The following is a 22,385-nucleotide window of genomic DNA, read 5'->3' as shown; positions in this document are numbered from 1 at the left end:
ATTTAAGTCACAACTCACATGTGCCGATGCTTTTTACGAGCATCAAAATTTGATAAATGGCAAGTATTTAACAATGCTTAAAAGCATCAACGGACTCTTCTCCTGCGTTCGCTAAATTTCACCCTTACCCCCAACCCTTCGAAGCCGAAAGCTTAGCCCTATTTCTCTCCATCACCTCTCTGGACTCCAAGATCTCGTGCCCCCATCCCTGATCGGAAACTCTCTACTTCATCTCCATTTTAAGCCCCCCTCCCCATCCATTTGAAGCCCCAAACTGACTCTTACTCCCTTATCGATCCCTCTTCTCTCCATCCTTCTCCTCCTCTGACCTCATCATCGATGGTCTCCCTCCTCTGGTCTTTCATTGTCGATGGCCTCCATCCTCCTCGGACCTCTTACTGCTCTACCTCGCTCATCCTTCTCCAGTCTCTCATTATCGAAGGTCTCATCACCATCGCCGTCCCCATGCTGAAAATGTATAAATAATTCTTCTCTTGATCCACAATCTGTTGAAGAATATTTGGTGTGGAATGATTTTGTAAGAAGATATATTAAATGGATATTTCATAGAGAATCCATATTGCCATCTTCATATAATCAACCCTCATATATAACATAGATCTAATATTGGAACCCATAATCTACAAAAAAATCCTGCAAGAGAAGATGATATGAGGGGTTTACTCAGAGATGCTTTGGGATTTGATATTAAAAATTTAGGAGATTTCAGTGAAGGACAAAAAATAGATGTGATGCCCGAAGAATCCACATTTACTGATCCTATACATATTGAGAGACTCCGACATTCATCTAATGATGAGATAGAATATCGGTATCATAATTTGTTCAAAGATTATGATCAAGAACTATATCCAGGTTGTAAGAATTTTTCGAAATTTTTTTCTTATATATCTATTTTATTTGAAATATTTGAATAAATTATCTTATAAGAGTTTTACTATATTGCTCTAATTATTAAATGATGCATTTTTTGAAGGCACTGTCTTGCCCACTTCTTCTTATAAAGTCAAAAAATTTATAAAGAAATTGAATCTTGAATATAAGAAGATTTATACTTATCCAAATGACTATATGTTATACTGAAGAAAAATGCTAATCAAGAATCATGCAATGTCTATGGATCTTCATAATGGGCATCATATAAAAAAGATAAGAGTGATGTATTGAACGAAGTGGATGCTATTTGAAGTAAGAAAAAACTGACTAAAGTTTAAGTTTACTTTTCTTTGATACCTAGATTGAAAATGATCTATACATCATAGAAGACAGCTTCGTTGATGAAATGGCATGATGAAGATCGTACAAAAAATAGAATATTAAGACATCTAATTGATAGTTTAGCATAAAAGTATTTTATGATATGTATCCTGATTTTATCTCAGATGTTCACAGTGTTAGATTAGGTTTAGCTATTGATGGCTTTAATCCATTTCGAACACTGAGTTTTACTTATAGTATTTGGTCGGTCGTTCTGATTTCATATAATTTATCACCATAGATATGTATGAAAGTACTCTTCACTTATCTTGCCAATAGTTATTTCAAGTGATAAGGGTCCAGACAATGATATCAACATCTTTTTGCAATCTTTAATAAAAGAATTGAAACAACTATGGAAGGATATCATTGCATTTGATGCTTGTAGTAGTCATACATTCAAATTGAGGGCAGCTCATATTTGAACTATCAATAATTTTTCTACATATGCTAATTTATCCAGATGGAGCACAAAAGGGTGTATTGTGTGCCCCTCTTGTAGAGATTCTACCATTCACAATGGTTAAAACATGAAGGAAAGTTCTGCTATATGAGTTATCATCGATGGTTGGAAGCCGACCATCCATTTTGATTTCTAAAAGATGTATTTGATCGTACTATAAAATTATGATCTACTTCTGTAGCACCATCTAGAATTGAGGTTCTTATACAAATGCATGAATCATAGGTATGGTGAGGTTTTAAAGTGTTCTAAGAAAAGAAGAAGAGAAGATGTTGAAAGTTCAACAAATAAAGGGTTGACACAGGATGTCATTACTCACAATCTTGATTGCGCAGTATTTAAGGATACTGACAACTTTTATGATGATGATAATCATGTAGAAGAAAGTTGGAATGATAGTGACACAATGAAGATATCTACACATAAAGTTGTTAAGCAGTTATGGAAGAAAAGAAGTATTTTTTTTGTTTACCTTATTGAGAGTACAATCTTCTTAGGTATATTCTTGACATAATGCATATAAAGAAGAATATTTATAATAATTTGATTGGCACAATATTAAATCTTGATGGAAAGAGTAAAGATAACTTAAAGGCACGTTAAGACATGAAAGAGAGAGACATAAGATAGGAGCTTCATCCCAAAGAGCTTACTAATAGTGAAGTTTATATACCTTCTGCGTTGTATACAATGTCCATTCGAGAGAAAGATCTTTTCTTGACTTTTTTAAAAAAATATCAAAATTTTTGATGGCTATGTATCAAATATTTCAAGATATGTAAATCTTAAAGAGCGAAAAATTTTAAATCTTAAAAGTCATGATGGTCATATTTTGATGCAAGATATTTTTTCTCTAGCTTTAAGATCATCAACGCCAAAACAAGTAGTTGCTATTGTTGCGCAATTGTCTTCATTTTTTAAGTCATTATATTCTAAAGTTCTTGATCCATGACAAGTTGATCAATTAGAGTCTCGTGTTGTACTTACATTTTGCCATATAGAGAAGATCTTTTTTTCTAAATTTTTTACTATCATGGTTCATCTACTTATTCACTTAGCTAGAGAAGCAAAACTTAGTGGATTAGTATATTATAGATGGATGTATCTTATTAAGAGGTAATGTTGCTAAACTTTATAATTATAATTTAGAAATTTTTAATATAAGTAGTATCATACTCATATTAATATTATAATAAATTTTTATTTGCGAAAGGTATCTTGCACATTTAAAGGCTTATATATGAAATAGAGCCTATCCCGAAGGCTTAATTATCGAAGGATATATTGCTAAGAGTATTTGATATTTTGTTCAAGATATCTTGGAAGTGTATAGATCATTTTTAATTGACTTCAAAGAAATTATGATATTATTGATAACTCAGAAATTTATAAGTTCTCAACTGCTGGAAGAGTTTTGGAAAAGATTTAAAGTGTGGTTCTTGACAAAAAATTCATGGCATAAGCCCATCATTATGTGTTATTTCATAGTGACATAATATCTCAATATCATAGATTAGTGTAGTCATATGTCGATTTCTTTTATTATCATTATATATAATATTTTTAATTAATATATTTATTTTTTTATAGAAAATTTTTGGGTGTTTAAAGACAAGCAAACAATAGTATTTGACTCGATTCAAGGAGCAATGATGGTTGATCAAGTTATTTTCTGAATAACTTTTTAAATAGGTTAGTCATCTATATGAGAGAAAAAATTAATTTTAAAATATATTTATTAACATCAAATAAATAATATATTAATAATTTTATCATAATTTTTAAGTACTAATGATGATGGAGAGTAAATATTCGGATGAAAATATGAAAAATTTTAAAAAATTTAAAATAGTGGAGTCGTAGTGGAAGTAGATAAAAAGACTTATATGGTGTACTTACAGATATTTTTTAGTTGGATTATTATGAAAAATTTAAAGTAGTATCATTTGGATATAATTGGATGGATATAAACTCACCAAGAGGCTTGAAACAAAATACAAATGTTTATACTGATAAATTTTTTAAGATTGATATATATTGGTGTGTTATTAAAGGATGATCTATTTATTTTTTCATTTCAAACTCATAAGTATTTTTTGTACAAGACTCAAAAAATAAAAATTGGGCAGTTGTTGGGAGAACGAAATCTACTGACTTTTATGATATGGAAAAAAGGTTAGAAATAGAGGATGATGAAGCTTATACACAGTGTATGCCTTATAATTTTGCCTCAACAGATGATCTAAATGCTATGAGCTTGGTTAGAATAGATATTAAAGGAGAAAATGTTGACTGATTTAATTAGTAAGAGATATTTAAGATGTATTCATTCTATATAAAATATTGTATATATCATCATATTTATTTTAGTAGATCTTGCTTCTTCTTAGCAATTAAATCAGTATTGTATTTATTATTTGATAATATATATTAATTTATTTTTATTTCTATTTGTGAATGTTAGGCGTTATCATGCCTCAATGTGGACGATTTGATGATATTGATTTACGAACTTTTCAGGATGGATTGTCTTTTGATCAACCCCAATAATTCAGATAGCCATAGCAGTATGAGGCCAGTCCATCATCCATGTAGTAGTCCGAGGTTGATCCTTTTTTATCCATGCAGCAGTTTGAGCCACACGATAATTCTTCTACTGATGAGGATACTATTATAGATGAGATATACATTCAAAAAAATTTAATAGAAATATCATATATTCAAAGAAAATTTAATTTAATAGATCCTTCTCCTTTGTCCATCTCTCCGTCACTCGCCTTCCCATGATTGCATACCACCCCCTCCTCCTTTTGCTTCGTCCACCTCTTTGTCACTTGCCTCCCCGTCGCCGCATGCGGCCCCCTTCCTCCTCCTCCTTTGGCCACCTCCCCCACACGCTGCCTCCTTCCTTCTCCTCCATCCACCACTCTGTTGCTCACTTCCTCGTTGCCGCATGCTGTCTTGTTCCTTCTTCTCCACCCACCACTCTATCATTTGCCTCTCTACCACTACATGCCGCCCTTTCCTCCTCCTCTTCCATCCGCTTTCTCTAAACCCCCCCTCTCCTCCTCCTCCTCTTTTTTTTTCTGCCTTCAGCAGCTCCTCCTCGGCCTTCTCCAGCTCTGCCAACTTTCTGCATCGAGAAATTACGGCTTAAAAGTGGAGTGGAAAAAGAGGAGTGAAGCTGAGGCTTTTGATAAAAAAAAAATCTTAATATTCAATTTAATTATAGAATTTATCATTCATTTAAATTTTTAAATAATTTTAATATTTAAAATATTTATCACATGAGTCATGCATCAAAAATTTATGCTATTCATCTTTGATCTGACGATCAAAAATAAATTAATTATTAAAAAATTAAATTATATTTTTTGTTAAAAAAAAAAAAAAAAAGCTAGACTGTCTTTTGGAGCACGTAGTGAAATCATAATTTCTCTGATGGGAGAAGGGAGGGACACGAGGTGAAACATAATTGGCTGTATCGTGGGCTACAACCTACATTGTGGTGGATCCCACGCTATGGCCTGAGTGTCTTGAAAACATTTCGTTACTGTATTCCCATAAATAGCAGGGTTTGTTTGGGGTTTGATTACAACACTGATAGAGCTGTAGAGATAGTATCAGCTCCAAGAATGGCGAAGACGGTGGAGATATTGGAGACCTCCTTGGTGACTCCGAGCGACGACACCCCAAAGCATGACATCTGGTTGTCAAACCTGGACCTAGTGTGGTCCCGGGGTCACACGCCAACGGTATATTTCTACCGGCCTAACGGGTTCCCAAACTTCTCGTCGGTAGGGGCCCTGAAGGCGGCTCTGGGCAAGGCTTTAGTGCCATTCCACCCACTGGCCGGCCGGCTCGGAGTGGACCGGGAGGGCCGGGTAGAGATCCAGTGCACGGGGGAGGGGGTTCTCTTCGTCGTCGCCCGCTCCGACTCGACGGTTGATGAGTTCGGGGACTTCACACCATCGACGGAGATGAGGCGGTTGCTGGTGCCATCGGTGGAGACCGGCAACCTACCGTACACCTTGGTCATGTTCCAGGTCAGTTTTCTTCGGTGGCTTTATTTTTGTCCTCTTTCTTTTTTTTTTCTTTTTTTTTCCATTAATGGGTTTTGAGTTGTTGGGCAAACAGCAAACTCTTTGATCTTCGAAGCTTCCTTGTTATTGTAATATTAGATGGAAGTTTATCTGGTCAATTTGCCATGAAGATGGGGCTGATCTAAAATAGCTATCACATGAAATGTTCACGGACTTTTCTATGATAGGTACCTATATGGTAAACATATTATACTTATCATTCCTACAATCGGATTGTGACGGCATCAAAACAATATAAGGATGAAAGTAGTATCGATAATATTCATTCCTATTTATTTTTATATTTTAATCAATTCAAATATAGATAAAAATTTAAAAATTTAATTAATATCTATATCGATATCTATGTCTATCAAAACAAAATGGATAAACAACTATCCAATCCGTATTTGAATATATATATAATCTTATATAATTTTATATTATATTTATTAATTTTTTAAAAAATATATGATCATATAGATATACTATTAACTTAATTTATCATCTATTTAGTAACATCTTTCATTCTTAGTTTAAAGTTTAATTATCTAATCTATATCTATAATTATATTTATAATTTTAATATTTGAATTATATCTATATTTATTTAAAATAAATATAGATATGAAATTTTATATCTAAATAATATTTATATTTATATTTATATTTATTAAATAAAATAAATATAAATATAAATATATTAATATATAATCCATATATGATCCGATTTTAGCCCTAAAGCAATGCTTGTGGGCAAAGATATATTGTTTAACTAAATAACTACTGTTTGCACCTGTGTGTACACGAAGCAAGAGCAGACTGGGCTAATTAGTACCCCGTACACATTGGGTAGGTGCTTTGAAAGGAATGATAGTACCCATTTAATCCCTGATTCATTAATAATATTTGGTTGAGATTATGAAACGAATGATGGATGCCTCTTATCCACTATTTAGCTCAAAATTTTTTAAAAAAATAGATAAAAAAAAATTATTCATTATCTATTTGGGTCTACTAATTTGTATCTTTTTAATTTGAGAGGATACAAAAAAAAATAGATGAAATATGTGAAGGATAGATTTTTATATTAACAAAATTATTTTTTTTTATCTTTTTTATAAAATCTAACAACTTCACATTTTTATTCATTTTATTTGTATATTTCTTATTTTATCTATACTATACTAAAAATTTTATTACTATTTATTTTAATTTTAGTACATAATTTCTATAATTATAAGTAAATAATTATAATTACCTTCTTTTTTATTTATATTCACTATTTTTAGTTAACTATTTACATAAAATTAATTAATTATCTAAATTAAATTATAAAATAATTAATTATTTACATAATTCATATGTTAATAAATTTAATCATATATAATTAATTTATCAAATTAATTATTAAATTAAATTAAGTTAAAATTAATTATTTGTAAAATTTTTATATAATTATTAATTATAAAGATTATAAGTTTGTGTATTGCTCTACTTTTTTAGTATCAATAAGTGTTATAAATTTAATAATAATATTTTTTTATAAAAAATAATTTAATAAAAATATCATACAAATATCATCCATCCTTTTTTTCATTCCTTCTATATCAAAAAGATAAGAGAATTATTTACATCCATCTTCCAGTATTTCACCAAACTTATGAGAAGATATGCGGAAGATTCATCCATCCTCTCTCTCATTCATCTTTTCTTCTCTATCCTTCCTTTATGTAGTCCATCTCTAAATCAAACAGAGGATAAAAAGTCCAAAAAATATCTGACCTGTTAGTGCAAAAATCCACCGGCGTCGGAGAAGCTGGAGTCGAGGGAGTCGCAGTCACCGCCGGGACATGCAAAGGAAGTCTAAACCAGAGTTGGGGGTGCTCCGACAAGACCCTCCGACGCTCAAGTCAGTTCTCTGCCTCAACAAGAATGGAGTACTCGAACGAAAATTTTAGCAGAGTTTTGAGATAGAAATTAGAGCTTAGAGAATAACATATCTGGAGTCCCCTTTTTATAGGTGGAGGATGCAACAGACTGACAGCGATGTTTGTAACCGCCCGATAGTGGGCCGCTCGGGGCCAGGAGGAGTTTGTTATGAAGAGTAGTAGAGTGGAGTCGTGGCTATCACCGTGGCCTGCCATGTGGAGCCTGTTGCGGGGAGTGGATCAATGTCCATTGTCGCGACTTGCCAGAGAGTGGTGGAGCCGTGTGGAATCCATCACAGGAAGTGGAGCAGAGTCGTGGCTATTACTGTAGCCGCTGGAAATGGAGCAGAGTCGTGGCCATTACTGTGGCCCGTCGAAGAGTCCAGGCCTGTCGGCCGAAGCTCGGTTGAGGTATCTGGCGGAGAGAGACAGCTATCCATCTGAGGGGAGCTCGGATGTTGCTGGCGAACCTTCTACCGTCGGGTGCCTTGGGCGTTAATATTGCAGGCGAGGGCCACTTTCTGTAGGAGCTCGGTCAGAGGCTTTCCGCAGACGAAGTTCGGTTTCGCACAGAATTCGACAGAGGGTCGGCCGGCTGTGGATGCCGGATAGCGCTGGAGAGGTTCATCCGCAGGAGGGGTCCAGCTGCTGGATTCCGTGTGTCGTAGGAGTTCGTCCGGAATCTATCCGCTACAGAAGTTCGGTCGGAGTCCGATCTCCGTAGAAGCTCGGACGGAGATCATTTGTCGAGGAATCTCGACCGAAGCCTGTCTGCGATAGAAATCTGGAAGGAATTCATCCACAATGGAAGCTCGGGTGAAGGCTTACAGTGGGAATCCGGCGCGGACCGCTCGTAGTAGAAATTTGAAGTAGATCGTTTGTAGAAGAAGCTCAGAGTGGATCGCTTGCAGCCGCGGACCACTCGTAGTAGAAATTTGAAGTAGATCGTTTGTAGCAGAAGCTCGGAGTGGATTACTTGCAGTAGAAGCTCGGAGTCCGGCCCTTGTAGGAGTTCGGGTGAGGTCTACCTGCAATAGGAGTTCAGGACGGAAGTCCGGCTCCCGTAGGAGCTCGGACGAAGTCTACCTGTTCGGGGAAGAAGACCGGCTCCCATAGGAGCCCGGACGAAGGCTACCTGCAGCTGGAGCTCGGGGAAGAAGTCTGGCTCTCGTAGGAGCCCGGACGAAGGCTACCTGCAGTTGGAACTCGGGGAAGAAGTCCGGCTCCTGTAGGAGCCCAGACGAAGGCTACCTGCAGTTGGAACTCGGGGAAGAAGTCTGGCTCACGTAGGAGCCCGGACGAAGGCTACCTGCAGTTGGAACTCGGGGAAGAAGCCCGGCTCCCGTAGGAGCCCGGATGAAGGCTAGAAGGTGGTCGACCATCGTAGACACTTGGATGGGGTCCGTCTGTCGCGGAGAATCCGATTGACACTAGTAGGGGTTTATCCGTTGGCAAAACTCGGGAGCGTTGCGGAGGCTCAACCGTCGGGGAGGTTCGAAAAAATGTCGTCGAAGGTCAGACGTCGGCGAAATCCCTGAAGGGTCACTCTTGACACGAACTTCGGCTAGGGGGTATTTTATACCCAACACCAGTCTCCCTACTTCTGAGTTCGAGTTTCGAATGAAGGAAGTACAGAAAAATTTTCACAGCCGAAGTTGCTCCCTTGAATCCCGCGCACGACCGCCCTCAAAAATCTGACATTTAATGCGCGCGTGCTGGAATCTTTTCAAATCGAGACGATCCGAAGAGACCTTTCGAAATTCTCGTTGGAGCGTTTCCCAAGCGCCACACCATAATGATCTCGTCGGTAGTCAGCTCTACGCCACGGTGAGTGGGACGCGTGGGGGGCATTGGTTGACCTAGGGATATCCGCCATCGTAACTGTGCCGGATCCCGTCGCTTATTTAAGTCTCCTCCTTCCCTCCAGTGGCTTCATTTCGCCTGAGAGTCCAGACGACGCCTTTCTTCTGCCCGAGAGTTTAGCCACCCATCAGCACCTTTTTCGACCCTAAGCATTCTTCGTGCCAATCTTCGCCATTTCCGCCGGCTTCCTGCTACCTTCCGTCTTCCGAGCCCTTTCGGGGAATCCTCCCGTCGTGGCTTCTGCCCCGGAGATCAATCTCGAGAGGATGCTGCTGATCGAGAGGAGTAGGAGGGGGGAAATAGTGGCCTGCAAGTTCAGCGACTGCCGAACTGCCATCGAGGGCTCCCACAGCTTCGCAGGGGGCTCGAGGGAGAATTCCTTCAACAATAGAGATTTAATAACGAAACCAGCCGGTGAGCGTGTCCTACCCGAGAATTTTGAAGTAGTTGAACGGGGCGACACCGGTCAAGGGGGTAGAGTTGCCGTCATAAACCGTGACGGGTTCCTTGATGTCGTCGGGGTCGAGGGACCAGAAGTGGTCGGCGCTGATGGCGGGACAGTAGAACTTATTGCGGGGGCGGTAGAAGTAGCGCATGCCGACCTCGCCGAAGTACCTGAGATGGTGGTTATCGGGGAGGACGCAGTGGCGGTGCATGCCTCCGACGTCATCGCGGCCTCCGGGGTGCTTCCGGTTCTTTCTGATACAGGTCGTCGCTGCCGTCACCCCTCGAATTCTATCCTCCCCTTTTCCCCCTAGGGTTGGAGTTTCGGCAATAGTGCGGAACGAGGCGGGGGCGAGAGCCGATGGATTCATCACATATGCTGGGAGATACTACTGAGAAAGATGGAACCGGAAGGAGAAGTCGAAAGCTTGGAGCTGTTTCTAATGTATTCTTTTCAAGTCTTGTAGTAATGTTCTTTTTTCCTCGGTCCTTAGGGCTTTGTACCGTACCCCTTGTTAATCAAGAATGGAAAGGAGATTTTTGTTACCTTCTCCGTACTTTGCGTCAAATTGTCACCTACCGAACTTCTTTCATTCACTATTGTTAGTGTGGTATTCCCCCCTCTTTTTTTTTCTTTGATGCCGACGTTGTCTGGCGGTTCCTGGTCGTCACCACGTTGGCCCGCTTTTTTTGTCATCTTTCTTCTTCAGTCTCAAGGGTTCTGTAATGCTTACTTAGTCAATGACATGAGAAGGAAATTTTTCGTTACCTCTTTTACTCACGTGTTGAATTATCGTTTGCCGAGCTTCTTTTGACTTTTGCCTTGCTTGATATCGATGCCGTTCGGAGGTACCCGATCATCGTCGCATTGATCCGTCCTTTTGTTTATGGCCGCAGATTTATCTGAAATCGTTCGAGTTTGACGTCTCCTTTCAGAGTTCGAGCTCGGAGGTCTAAGTTTCTCGTCGCCCCAAGGAAGCCGTTTTATCCTTGGCCTGCATTGAGGGCTCTCTTGGAGACCGAAGATTTTGATAAGAACCCCAATCCTCGCTGAGATGAGGCTCTCTGTGTCTTTGATGTAATTTGTTTTTCATTCGTCGCTGATGCAGTTCGTCGCTTTTCTTTTTAACCCCTCTCCTTTTTCTTTTCCTTTTCTTGAGTGAGGGTTTTCCCTCAGCCCTTAGTGGGGTCGCGGGAGCGCGGAGGGGCCACTGAGAAGGTTTTCTTTTTCTGATCTAATCTTGAATGACCAGATCTTAGTTGGTGTCAGGACGAGGTCCTTCTCCTATTTCTGATGTAATCGATTTCAGCTCAGGTTAGGACGTGGTTCTTCCCTGTTCCTAACAGGACTGTAGGGGTACATATGGGCGTTGCAGGGCCTCTCCCCTCATCTGATCTAAGAGTAATCGGGCCTTCGACTTTGCTCATGTTAAGGCGGGGTTCTCCTCCTATCCCTAACAGGACGGTGGGGGTATATATAGGCGTTGCAGGGCCTCTCCCCCTATCTGATCTAAGTGTAACCGGACCTTCGACTTTGCTCATGTTAGGGCGACTTTGCTCATGTTGGGACGAGGTTCTCCTCCTATCCCTAATAGGACGGTGGGGGCACATATGGGCGTTGCAGGGCCTCTCCCCCTATCCGGTCTAAGTGTAACCGGGCCTTCGACTTTGCTCATGTTAGGGCAACTTTGCTCATGTTGGGGCGAGGTTCTCCTCCTATCCCTAACAGGACGGTGGGGGTACATATGGGTGTTGCAGGACCTCTCTCCCCATCCGGTCTAAGTGTAACCGGGCCTTCGACTTTGCTCCTGTTAGGGCGAGGTTCTCCTCCTGTCCCTGACAGGGCTGTGGGGGCACATATGGGTGTTGTAGGGCCTCTCCCCCCATCCGATCTAAGTGTAACCGGGCCTTCGACTTTGCTCTTGTTAGGGCGAGGTTCTCCTCCTGTCCCTAACAGGGCTGTGGGGGCACATATGGGCGTTGCAGGGCCTCTCCCCCCATCCGGTCTAAGTGTAACCGGGCCTTCGACTTTGCTCCTGTTAGGGCGAGGTTCTCCTCCTGTCCCTAACAGGACTGTGGAGGCACATATGGGCGTTGCAGGGCCTCTCCTCCCATCCGGTCTAAGTATAACTGGGCCTTCGACTTTGCTCCTGTTAGGGCGAGGTTCTCCTCCTGTCCCTAACAGGGCTGTGGGGGCATATATGGGCGTTGCAGGGCCTCTCCCCCCATCCGGTCTAAGTGTAACCGGGCCTTCGATTGTGTCGAGATGAGCTCTCCTCCTGCTCCTGACACGATTTGTTTCGAGTCCTGTCGATATAGGCTCGTGACAAGAGAGAAGACATGTGGATATAAAATTTTTATTTAAAGTAAAGTTATTGGTAATACATTCGTAAATTTTTCGAGCTCCATGGTCGTGGGAGGTCTGCTCCTCCGAGCTCCTTGAGGTAGTAAGTTCCGAGCCGGACTACCTTCTTGACTTCGTACGGGCCTTCCCAATTTGGGGCAAGCTTTCTTCGATCCTGAGGTTGCGAGACAGCGGCTCGTCGAAGCACCGGTCTCCTGCTCTAAAGACTTTGTTTTTGACCCGAGAGTTGTAATAGCGGGCGACTTTCTGTCTGTAGGCTGCCATCCGAACTTGAGTTGCCTCCCATTTTTTTTCTAACAAGTCGAGGTTGGCTTTAAGGTCTTGCGGATTGTGATGTTCGCTGAATGCCACGACTCGTGCCGACGGGAGTCTGAGCTCAATTGGGATAACGGCCTCCGTTCTGAAGGCTAGAGCAAAGGGGGTTTCCCCCGTGGGTAACCTTTGGATAGTTCGGTACGCCCACAACACATGATAAAGTTTGTCTGCCCAAGTTTCTTTCGCTTTTTCAAGTCTTGTCTTGATTCCTTGCAATAGAGTTCTATTGGTCACTTCGGCTTCGCCGTTGGCCTGAGGATGGGCTACCGATGTGAAGTTGTGGGAGATGTTTAGGTCTTCACAAAATTCGACGAATCTCGCTCCCGTAAATTGCTGTCCATTATCAGTAATTAGGGTTCTCGGCAGGCCGAACCTGCAAACGATGGACTTCCAGACGAAATCTTACACTTTAGCTTCTGTGATTTTCGCCAGCGGTTTGGCTTCAACCCACTTGGTGAAATAGTCAATTGCTACCAGGAAGAACTTCCTCTGCCCCGACGCCACGGGAAAGGGTCCAAGGATATCCATTCTCCATTGCGCAAACGGCCATGGGGCACTCAAGGGTGTAAGCTCAGAGGCGGGCTGTCTCTGGATGTTGGTATATCTCTGACATCGGTCACACTTTCTGATGTATTCAATGGAGTCACGATACATTGTCGCCAGTAATACCCTTGACGGAGCAACTTGTGGGATAAGGATCTAGCCCCCAGATGGCTTCCGCAGATTCCTTCGTGCACCTCCCACAAGGCGTAGTCAGCTTTCGAAGGCCGGAGATATTTTAAAAGGGACAAAGAGTATGATCTCTTGTACAACTTGTCCTCATAAAGGATGTATCGGGAGGCTTGATTTCTGAGCTTTCGAGCCTCTTTCGCATCATGAGGGAGAATCCCGTCTCTGAGATATGCCGCTAGAGGGTCGATCCAGCTGGGTTCATGGCCGACTTCCATCACGGGCCGCGATTCTCCTGTACTCGGATACTTCAAAACTTCAAAGAGAACACCATTGGGCAATTCAGCCGGAGCCAGCGTAGCCAACTTGGAGAGAAGATCGGCCTTTGTATTTTTCGTTCTTGGAATCTGCCTGATATTGAAGCTACTAAAGGCGGGGACGAGCTCCTTTACCTTTTCAAGATATTTAGCCATGCTGTCCTCCCGTGCTTCATAGTTTTCGCTAACTTGTCCCACCACCAATTGAGAGTCGCTGTAAACTTAGAGCCGATCTACTCCTAATTCTTTGGCGATCCTCAATCCCGTGATCAGAGCTTCGTATTCTGCTCCATTATTCGTTGTGGGAAATTCGAAGTGCAGCGCGTACTCCACGACGATCCCCTCCGGACTGATCAAAATCAGGCTCGTACCTGCGCCCGACATGTTGGAGGATCCGTCCACATAGAGGGCCCAAAAGCAATCAGGGGGGTCTATTTTTTCTTCAGAGGAGTTCAGTCGGGACTTCAGGCCGTCAACTTCACCTTGTTCAGGTTCGGCCTCCTCCGAGATAGTGCATTCTACTATAAAATCTGTCAGTATCTGAACTTTTACTGTCGGCCTAGATTGATAGTTGATGTCGAATTCTGTGAGCTCGATCGTTCATTTCGCTATCCTCCCAGAAGCATCCGCCCGGTGCAAAACCGTCTTAATCGGCTGGTCGGTGAGCAACGTTACGGTGTGCCCTTGAAAGTAAGGTCGGAGCCTCCGGGCTGCAATCAACAGAGCGTAAGTTAGTTTCTCCAATTTAGTATACCTGATTTCGGCGTCTCTCAACGTGCGACTGATGTAGTAGATCGGCCATTGAATTTTTGCTTCTTCCTTGACAAGAACTGCTGCGAGGGCCATAGGGGAGACCGCCAGGTACAAGAACAACTTCTCCCCGAGCTCGGGCTTCGCCAATAGCGGAGGTGAGCCGAGGTAGCTCCTTAGTTCTTCGAACGCCAGCTGACACTCAGTGGTCCAACAGAAGTTCTTCGGCCGCTTGAGGGTTTGGAAGAAGGATAAGCACCGTTCGGCCGACCTCGCAACGAAGCGATTCAGGGCTGCCACCCTCCCTGTAAGGCGTTGAACCTCTTTTATCGACTTCGGGGTGGTCATCTCCTGGATGGCATGAATTTTTTCCGGATTGACTTCAATTCCATGCCCCGATACCATGAAGCCCAGGAACTTCCCCGAGGTCACTCCGAAAGCACACTTAGTCGGGTTCAGCTTCATCTTATATTTTCGGAGGGCGCCGAAGGTCTCCTCGAGGTCGGCGATGTGGTTCGTTGAAGATTTACTTTTCACGAGCATGTCATCTACGTAGACCTCCATGTTGCGGCCGATCTGTTCCTTGAAGATTTTGTTCACCAGCTGCTGATAGGTCGCACCTGTATTTTTTAGGCCGAAAGGCATGACCCTATAACAGTAAAGACCACGGTTAGTAATGAAAGCAGTCTTTTCTTTGTCTTCTGGCGCCATTCTAATTTGATTATAGCCAGAGAATGCATCCATAAAGGTGAGAAGCTCATGGCCCGAGGTTGCATCCATCAGTTGATCAATCCTGGGCAGAGGGTAGCTGTCCTTTGGGCAGGCTTTATTCAGCTTTTTGAAATCTATACACATCCTCCACTTGTCGTTTGCCTTTTTGACTAGGACAATGTTGAAAATTCAGTCAGGATAATTGACCTCTCTAATGAATCCAGCTTTCAGGAGTTTATCCACTTCCTCGGCTATCGCTTTTTGTCTTTCCGATGCATGACCTCGGATTTTTTCTTTCGTCGATCGATGCTTTGGATCAACGGCTAGACGATGTTCTATGACCTCTGCGTCAATCCCCGGCATGTCCGCTGGAACCCAAGCGAAAACATCTGCATTCTTTCGTAGAAAATCAATGAGCTGCGTCCGCATCTCTTCCCCCAGGTTGGAGCCGATCTTCACCATATGCTCTGTATTCCCATCGTTCAAAGGGATTGAAACCAGATCTTCGATTGGCCCGCCCCTTTCCTCAACGAGATCATCGCGGACGTCCAATCCATCAACCAGACAGAGGTCAGATTGGTCACTTCTTTGCAAGGCTATACTGTAGCAGTGTCTGGCCAGGGCTTGGTCTCCCTTGACTTCTCCGACCCCCTGGCTAGTAGGGAATTTCAATTTCAGATGGTAGGTCGACACCACGGCCCGGAGGGCGTTGAGGCCAGGTCGGCCGAGGATTGCGTTGTAGGCTGACGGCGCCTTCACCACCAGAAAATCCACCAAAGCCCTGGACTGTCTTGGATATCGACCCGCAGCTACAGTCAAAGTTATTACCCCCTTCATCGGAAAAGCATCGTCGGTAAACCCTACCAGAGGGGAGCTAATCGGCCCCAAACGACCGTCTAGGATGGACATTTTTGAGAAGGCATCGTAGAACAAAATATCGGCCGAACTTTCATTGTCGACAAGAATGCGGCATATATCGTAGTTAGCTATACTTAAAGAAACTACAACCGCATCGTTATGAGAGAATTAAACTCTCCGAGCATCTTCCTCAGTAAAGGTTATGGATTTCTCAATCCTTTGCCGCTTGGGAGGTCCGACCAAGACACCGGTTGTTTCCTGTCGGGATTCTCCTGAGATAGTGTTGGTGAAATCGATCGGAGGCCGATCATCGGACTGCTCCATGCCGACTGCCGTCGTCGGAGGAAGAGGAGCCTGGAAAACTGGGGATGGGGCCGGGGCTTGCGGAGCCCGCTGAGATCTGGCCGCGGAGGCCGTCGACCGCCTGGAGGATGCCCTTCGGGGAGGCATCAAGTGGAGATCAGGCAGAAAACTGGAGGAGAGGATGTCGGAGAAGACGACTGGAGGCGGTCCCGTTGAGCGCTTCTTTAAGAACAAGGGTACTGCGAAGACACGCGCCCTTTCTCTAGCACCAATCCTGTTAGTGCAAAAATCCACCGACGTCGGAGAAGCTGGAGTCGAGGGAGTCGCGGTCGCCGCCGGGACCTACAAAGAAAGTCTAAACCAGAATTGGGGGTGCTCCTGCAAGACCCTCCGACGCTCAAGTCAGTTCTCTGCCTCAACAAGAATGGAGTGCTCGAACGAAAATTTTAGCAGAGTTTTGAGATAGAAATTAGAGCTTAGAAAATAATGTATCTGGAGTCCCCTTTTTATAGGCGGAGGATGCAACAGACTGACAGCATCGTTTGTAACCGCCCGGTAGTGGGCCGCTCGGGGCCAGGAGGAGTTTGTTATGAAGAGTAGTGGAGTGGAGTCGTGGCTATTACCGTGGCCTGCCACGTGGAGCCTGTTGCAGGGAGTGGATCAGTATCCGTTATCGCGACTTGCCAGAGAGTGGTGGAGCCATACGGAATCCGTCGCAGGAAGTGGAGCAGAGTCGTGGCCATTACTGTGGCCGCTGGAAGTGGAGCAGAGTCGTGGCCATTACTGTGGCCCGTCGAGGAGTCCAGGCTTGTCGGCCGAAGCTCGGTTGAGGTATCTAGCGGAGAGAGGCAGCTATCCATCTGAGGGGAGCTCGGATGTTGCTGGCGAACCTTCTACCGTCGGGTGCCTTGGGCGTTAATACTGCAGGCGAGGGTCACTTTCTGTAGGAGCTCGGTCAGAGGCTTTCCACAGACGAAGTTCGGTTTCGTGCAGAATTCGGCAGAGGGTCGGCCGGCAGTGGATGCCGGATGGCGCTGGAGAGGTTCATCCGCAGGAGGGGTCCAGCTGCTGGATTCCGTGTGTCGTAGGAGTTTGCCCGGAATCTGTCCGCTACAGAAGTTCGATCGGAGTCCGATCTCTGTAGAAGCTCGGACGGGGATCATTTGTCGAGGAATCTCGATCGAAGCCTATCTGCGATAGAAATCCAGAAGGAATTCGTCCACAATGGAAGCTCGGGTGAAGGCTTACAGTGGGAATCCGGCGCGGACCGCTCGTAGTAGAAATTTGAAGTAGATCATTTGTAGCAGAAGCTCGGAGTGGATCGCTTGCAGCCGCGGACCGCTCGTAGTAGAAATTTGAAATAGATCATTTGTAGCAGAAGCTCGGAGTGGATCGCTTGCAGTAGAAGCTCGGAGTCCGGCCCTTGTAGGAGTTCGGGTGAGGTCTACCTGCAACAGGAGTTCAGGGCAGAAGTCCGGCTCCCGTAGGAGCTCGGACGAAGTCTACCTGTTCGGGGAAGAAGACCGGCTCCCATAGGAGCCCGGACGAAGGCTACCTGCAGCTGGAGCTCGGGGAAGAAGTCCGGCTCCCGTAGGAGCCCGGACAAAGGCTACCTGCAGTTGGAACTCGGGGAAGAAGTCCGGCTCCCGTAGGAGCCCGGACGAAGGCTACCTGCAGTTGGAACTCGGGGAAGAAGCCCGACTCCCGTAGGAGCCCGGATGAAGGCTAGAAGGTGGTTGACCACCGTAGACACTTGGATGGGGTCCGTCCGTCGCGGAGAATTCGGTTGACACTGATAGGGGTTTATCCGTCGGCAGAACTCGGGAGCGTTGCGGAGGCTCGGCCGCCGGGGAGGTTCGGAAAGATGTCGCCGAAGGTCGGACGTCGGCGAAATCCTTGGAGGGTCACTCTTGACAGGAACTTCGGCTGGGGGTATTTTATACCTATCATGACCCAAACCCAGCCCAAGGAAACACAAGTTCAAACTTGGATCTAGTTAACCAAACACAACATATTTGAACTCTCAACACAATCTCGTGGCCAAACCCAGTCTATAAGTAGGTCAGATTGGATGTGGATATTGGAGTCATAATTTAATGTCCTTTGATTTAATCAAGCGAATCTTTGTCTTAACCCAACTTGTTTGCAGCTAGACGGGGTACTTTCGTATAACAGCAACCAAGTCCTGAGTCTTAGATTGGGATTCCGTCATTCCGGAAAATCACTTGATGAACTGCTTGTTTGATGGCCCAAGCCTCTGCAAAAAGAGGCTCGTGGGCCGAGGAAACCTTGATCCTGCACATATTAAGACCGCCGGTTTCCGATTTAACTACAATTCCAGCATTGTTATTGTTACTCTTTCGAATGTCAAAAGACCTAACCAATTTTTGCCTGACTCTTAGCCCATCCAGCTCGCGGAGTTTGCAGTTGGACCCATCACAACGTGGCGTTGGTCGTTTGTGCTCCATTTGTCACCTATCCATCAGCTATGCCTACAATGGTGATAATGATTTCGAAACATAGATCAGGATCTTCTCTACTCTCCTTTGCGCCCTCCTTCCTCAGCTGTGCTCAACAAACACTTGAATCCGTATCCAAATTGTCACCTCCCAAATTCAGAATATAACATGATCATATTACTGGGGTGCTATCCTCGATAACACGAAGTCAAACAATCATATTCAGCTAAAATCCATCACCAATTAAATATAATAAAAGATTCAATTTTTATTATTCATCAAATAATTAAATCAAAATTGATCCAGAGCATCTAAATTCAAAATTAAATGCCAACCTATATCTCATAATTTATAAATAGATAACTATAAATTCACGATGAACAAATAACTAGATTTTAGTTACAAAATTTTCAAACTTGTTATGTAGATCTCCAAGCCTGAATCTTTCATCGGTTCTAATCTTATTTCTCTGTAAAAAATAAATAAATAAATAAGTATGAGTTATACTAACTCAATAAGTAAATCCTACGCTTTCTTATCGGATCAAGCATAAGTTTTTTATGATAATGTAACATTTATAAAATAGCAGATACTTAAAAAATAAAGTATTTCATAGAGTATATTATGAAACTAGTCATAAATACAATCATGCATGCATAAATTTATGAACATTTCGTAAACATTATTCATAAATCATTCTTGTTGTATTCTCTATCATGTTTCTCAATCTTGCTCATAGATATTCGTACTACAGTCACTTTATTATCGTGACAGTGTCAGTATTCTTAATCGATAGAGTTCTTATTTCGTATACTAACTTTATACTCATTGACAGGTCTAGTGTTTTTATGGATGCTTGCTTCGAATGTCGATTTTTTCATAGAGATTCGTTTATAGGTATTCGAAAGTGTTTGAAATCTTTATATCTTTTTCTTAAACCATACATATACATGGATAGAAAAATAATAGAATTTATGATGTTATTTTCATAAAATATATTTATGAAATCAATGATCATAATAAAATATATTTTTTTGACGAAGATAGTATTGATGATTGAAAAAAATGAAATAAATATTAAAAAATAAAAAAAAATTATATTTTTTTGATGAGATCGATGGTCAAACACCATGGAAAGAAGGGGGAGAGAGAGAGAGAGAGGAGGAAGGATCGGCCTTCTGTATCGGTTCCGGTCGCTTTTTCGGTGAGTATTTTAGGCAAGCATTATGAGAGCAAAGGAAGAAACCACGGAGAAAAGAGGGAGAGAGGGCTGGCTGCTCGTGCATCCTTTAGAGGGGGAGGGGGCTTTTTATAGAACAGAAGAGAGACCGAATCCTTCCCGGATTCAGCTTTCTCTCCAACGTGTTCGTTGGGAGTCTTCTTCGTCATTTTTTCTGGAACTTGGGCCGGGTTATAACACCAATGGTTGCAGGTAACGTTCTTCAAGTGTGGTGGGGTGTGCTTGGGAACCGCCGTGGACCACACCGCCGCAGATGGCCTCAGCGCACTCCACTTCATCAACTCATGGGCCGAAATTGCCCGAGGCATGGAGCTCGCCGTCCCACCCTACCTCGACCGCACCCTTCTCCGAGCTCGCTCTCCACCGACCGTGCACTTCGACCATGCTGAATACTCGCAGAAGCCACAAGCGAAGCCTTCCAGTGGGAGCAAATACCCTTTCGACACCGTCATCCTTAAGCTATCCAAGAACCAGCTCAATTCCCTCAAGAACATCGGCGGCGGCAAGAAGCCCCTCTCCACCTTCGAAGCAGTCGTAGCCCACGTGTGGCGATGCGCTTGCAAGGCTCGCCAGCTTCCAAGCGATCAGGAAACCCGATCGTACATAATCGCCGATGCGCGTCTTCGCATGAAGCCCCCACTTCCACAAGGTTACCTTGGCAATGCCGTCTTCTGCACGTCGGCAGTTGCGACGGTTGGAGAAGTCTTGTCCAATCCACTCGAGTTCAGCGCGGACAAGGTCCATGGTGCAACCGTTCGATTAAATGACGAATTCATCCGGTCGCTCGTAGACTACTTGGAGCAGCTCGGCGATGCGAGGGGTTTGGAGATGGGGGCACGGGTGATGCTGGGCTCTGATCTGTGGGTGACCAGCTGGCTGGGGCTGCCGATATATGAGGCCGACTTCGGATGGGGAAAGCCAGTGTTCATGGGGCGCGCATGCCTTAAGTTCAGTGGGATGCTGTACGTCATGAACAACCCGGGAGACGATGGTGGTCTCTCGTTGGCGGTGGCGTTGGAGCCGGAGAATATGCCAAGGCTCGAGAAGATATTCTACGAGGACTTGGAGGCTGTGGGAGGAGCGTAGGCATGGCTGGCTTCTAGGCCTTTCTTTTTTTTTTTTTTTTGGAAATAAAACGGAGGCCGAGCTCTTGGCCTTCCTGTGGTTGTCGGTATTTAACTGGACCTCTCTAGCATGCTAATAAGTTTGGATCTAGAATTTACTTTCAGCATAATTGAGTTTGGTTCTAGAATTTCTTTGTGAAGCTTACTTTTTGCGGCTAGAAATATCGCAGATGTATGGGTGATCAAATCTCCATGCTCATCCGGCCAGGTAATAACTGTTCAAGAATTGCCCCCATCAATTCTTCCGTCACCAAGTTTCTTTACGTCTATTGAGGGCCTTTCCCTTACAGCTTTGAGTTCAATCATACGAACAGTCTGGTTTTTTTGCTGGAATTACTTCTGCAGCAAGAACTGTTCCCTTATGGTTTCGAGTGACCTATCCAACTCCTGCCACTCCATTTCTTCATGGTCAGCCATCAATTTTCACCTTTATACTTCCCGCATGAAGGGGGAGTCGGCAAACAATTGTTGTTGAAGGTACTTCAGTACATGTTATGCCCCAGCATTCATATCGGCCACCGGACGGCCGTACATTTTTTGGGATAAAACTTTGGCGTATATATAAGATTTTAAATTTAATTATAATTTCAAAATCGCTTAAATACTATTGATCTCAATTTATAATAAATATTTAATATTAATAAATATTAAAATTTATATAATTTATAAATTTTGATCATCTGACTGATACGATGGTGCTCTATCTAATCAATCTTTTCAACGATAATCCCAATCATAACCAAATACACATATCATGTTACTCTGAAAAATAAAAGAGAAGAAGAGGTTGTGAGCTCTACAACCAAATAAGAATTTTCACATTCCAATATCAAGATAATAATAATAAAATAAAAAATTATCGATAGTTGTTATTTATGTAAATCTCATACAATAAGATACCATAATCATAAAATATGCATAGTAAACATATCATCTTGCACAAAAAAATCACATCATATAATTATCTCAAGATAACATATATCGGATCTAATCATATTAGGATGCTCGACTTTGAACTACGACAACTATATTTCTAGCCAATAGCAAGGCATCAATAAAGTGATTATTCCTATAGATTATCAAAACCATCCGTGATAGGGTAATAAAGTGGCTAGTCTTATGGACTATCACAATCATATTTTAAGCCTATAATAGGCATCAATAAAGTAGCTAATCCAAAGAACCACAAATGCTTAACTTTGAACTATCACAG

At 43.1% G+C, this 22,385-nt stretch overlaps 1 protein-coding gene and 1 pseudogene across 1 annotated transcript; both read left to right on the top strand.

Annotated features, from left to right (window-relative positions):
• Positions 1–752: 752 nt before the first annotated feature.
• On the top strand, positions 753–2,861 carry LOC140857546 (uncharacterized; annotated as a pseudogene).
• A 2,460-nt stretch (positions 2,862–5,321) lies between these two features.
• LOC105037012 (putrescine hydroxycinnamoyltransferase 1-like) lies at positions 5,322–21,312 on the top strand. Its single transcript, XM_073250608.1, has 2 exons — positions 5,322–5,787; positions 20,241–21,312. Exons 1-2 carry the CDS (start codon positions 5,377–5,379, stop codon positions 21,132–21,134), a joined length of 1,305 nt encoding a protein of 434 aa, XP_073106709.1. The 5' UTR covers positions 5,322–5,376; the 3' UTR covers positions 21,135–21,312.
• The last annotated feature ends 1,073 nt before the right edge of the window (positions 21,313–22,385 follow it).

This window comes from Elaeis guineensis, chromosome 1 (genome assembly GCF_000442705.2).
Source record: "Elaeis guineensis isolate ETL-2024a chromosome 1, EG11, whole genome shotgun sequence".
NCBI lineage: Eukaryota > Viridiplantae > Streptophyta > Magnoliopsida > Arecales > Arecaceae > Elaeis > Elaeis guineensis.
This window is presented reverse-complemented; position numbering and strand designations above follow the sequence as displayed.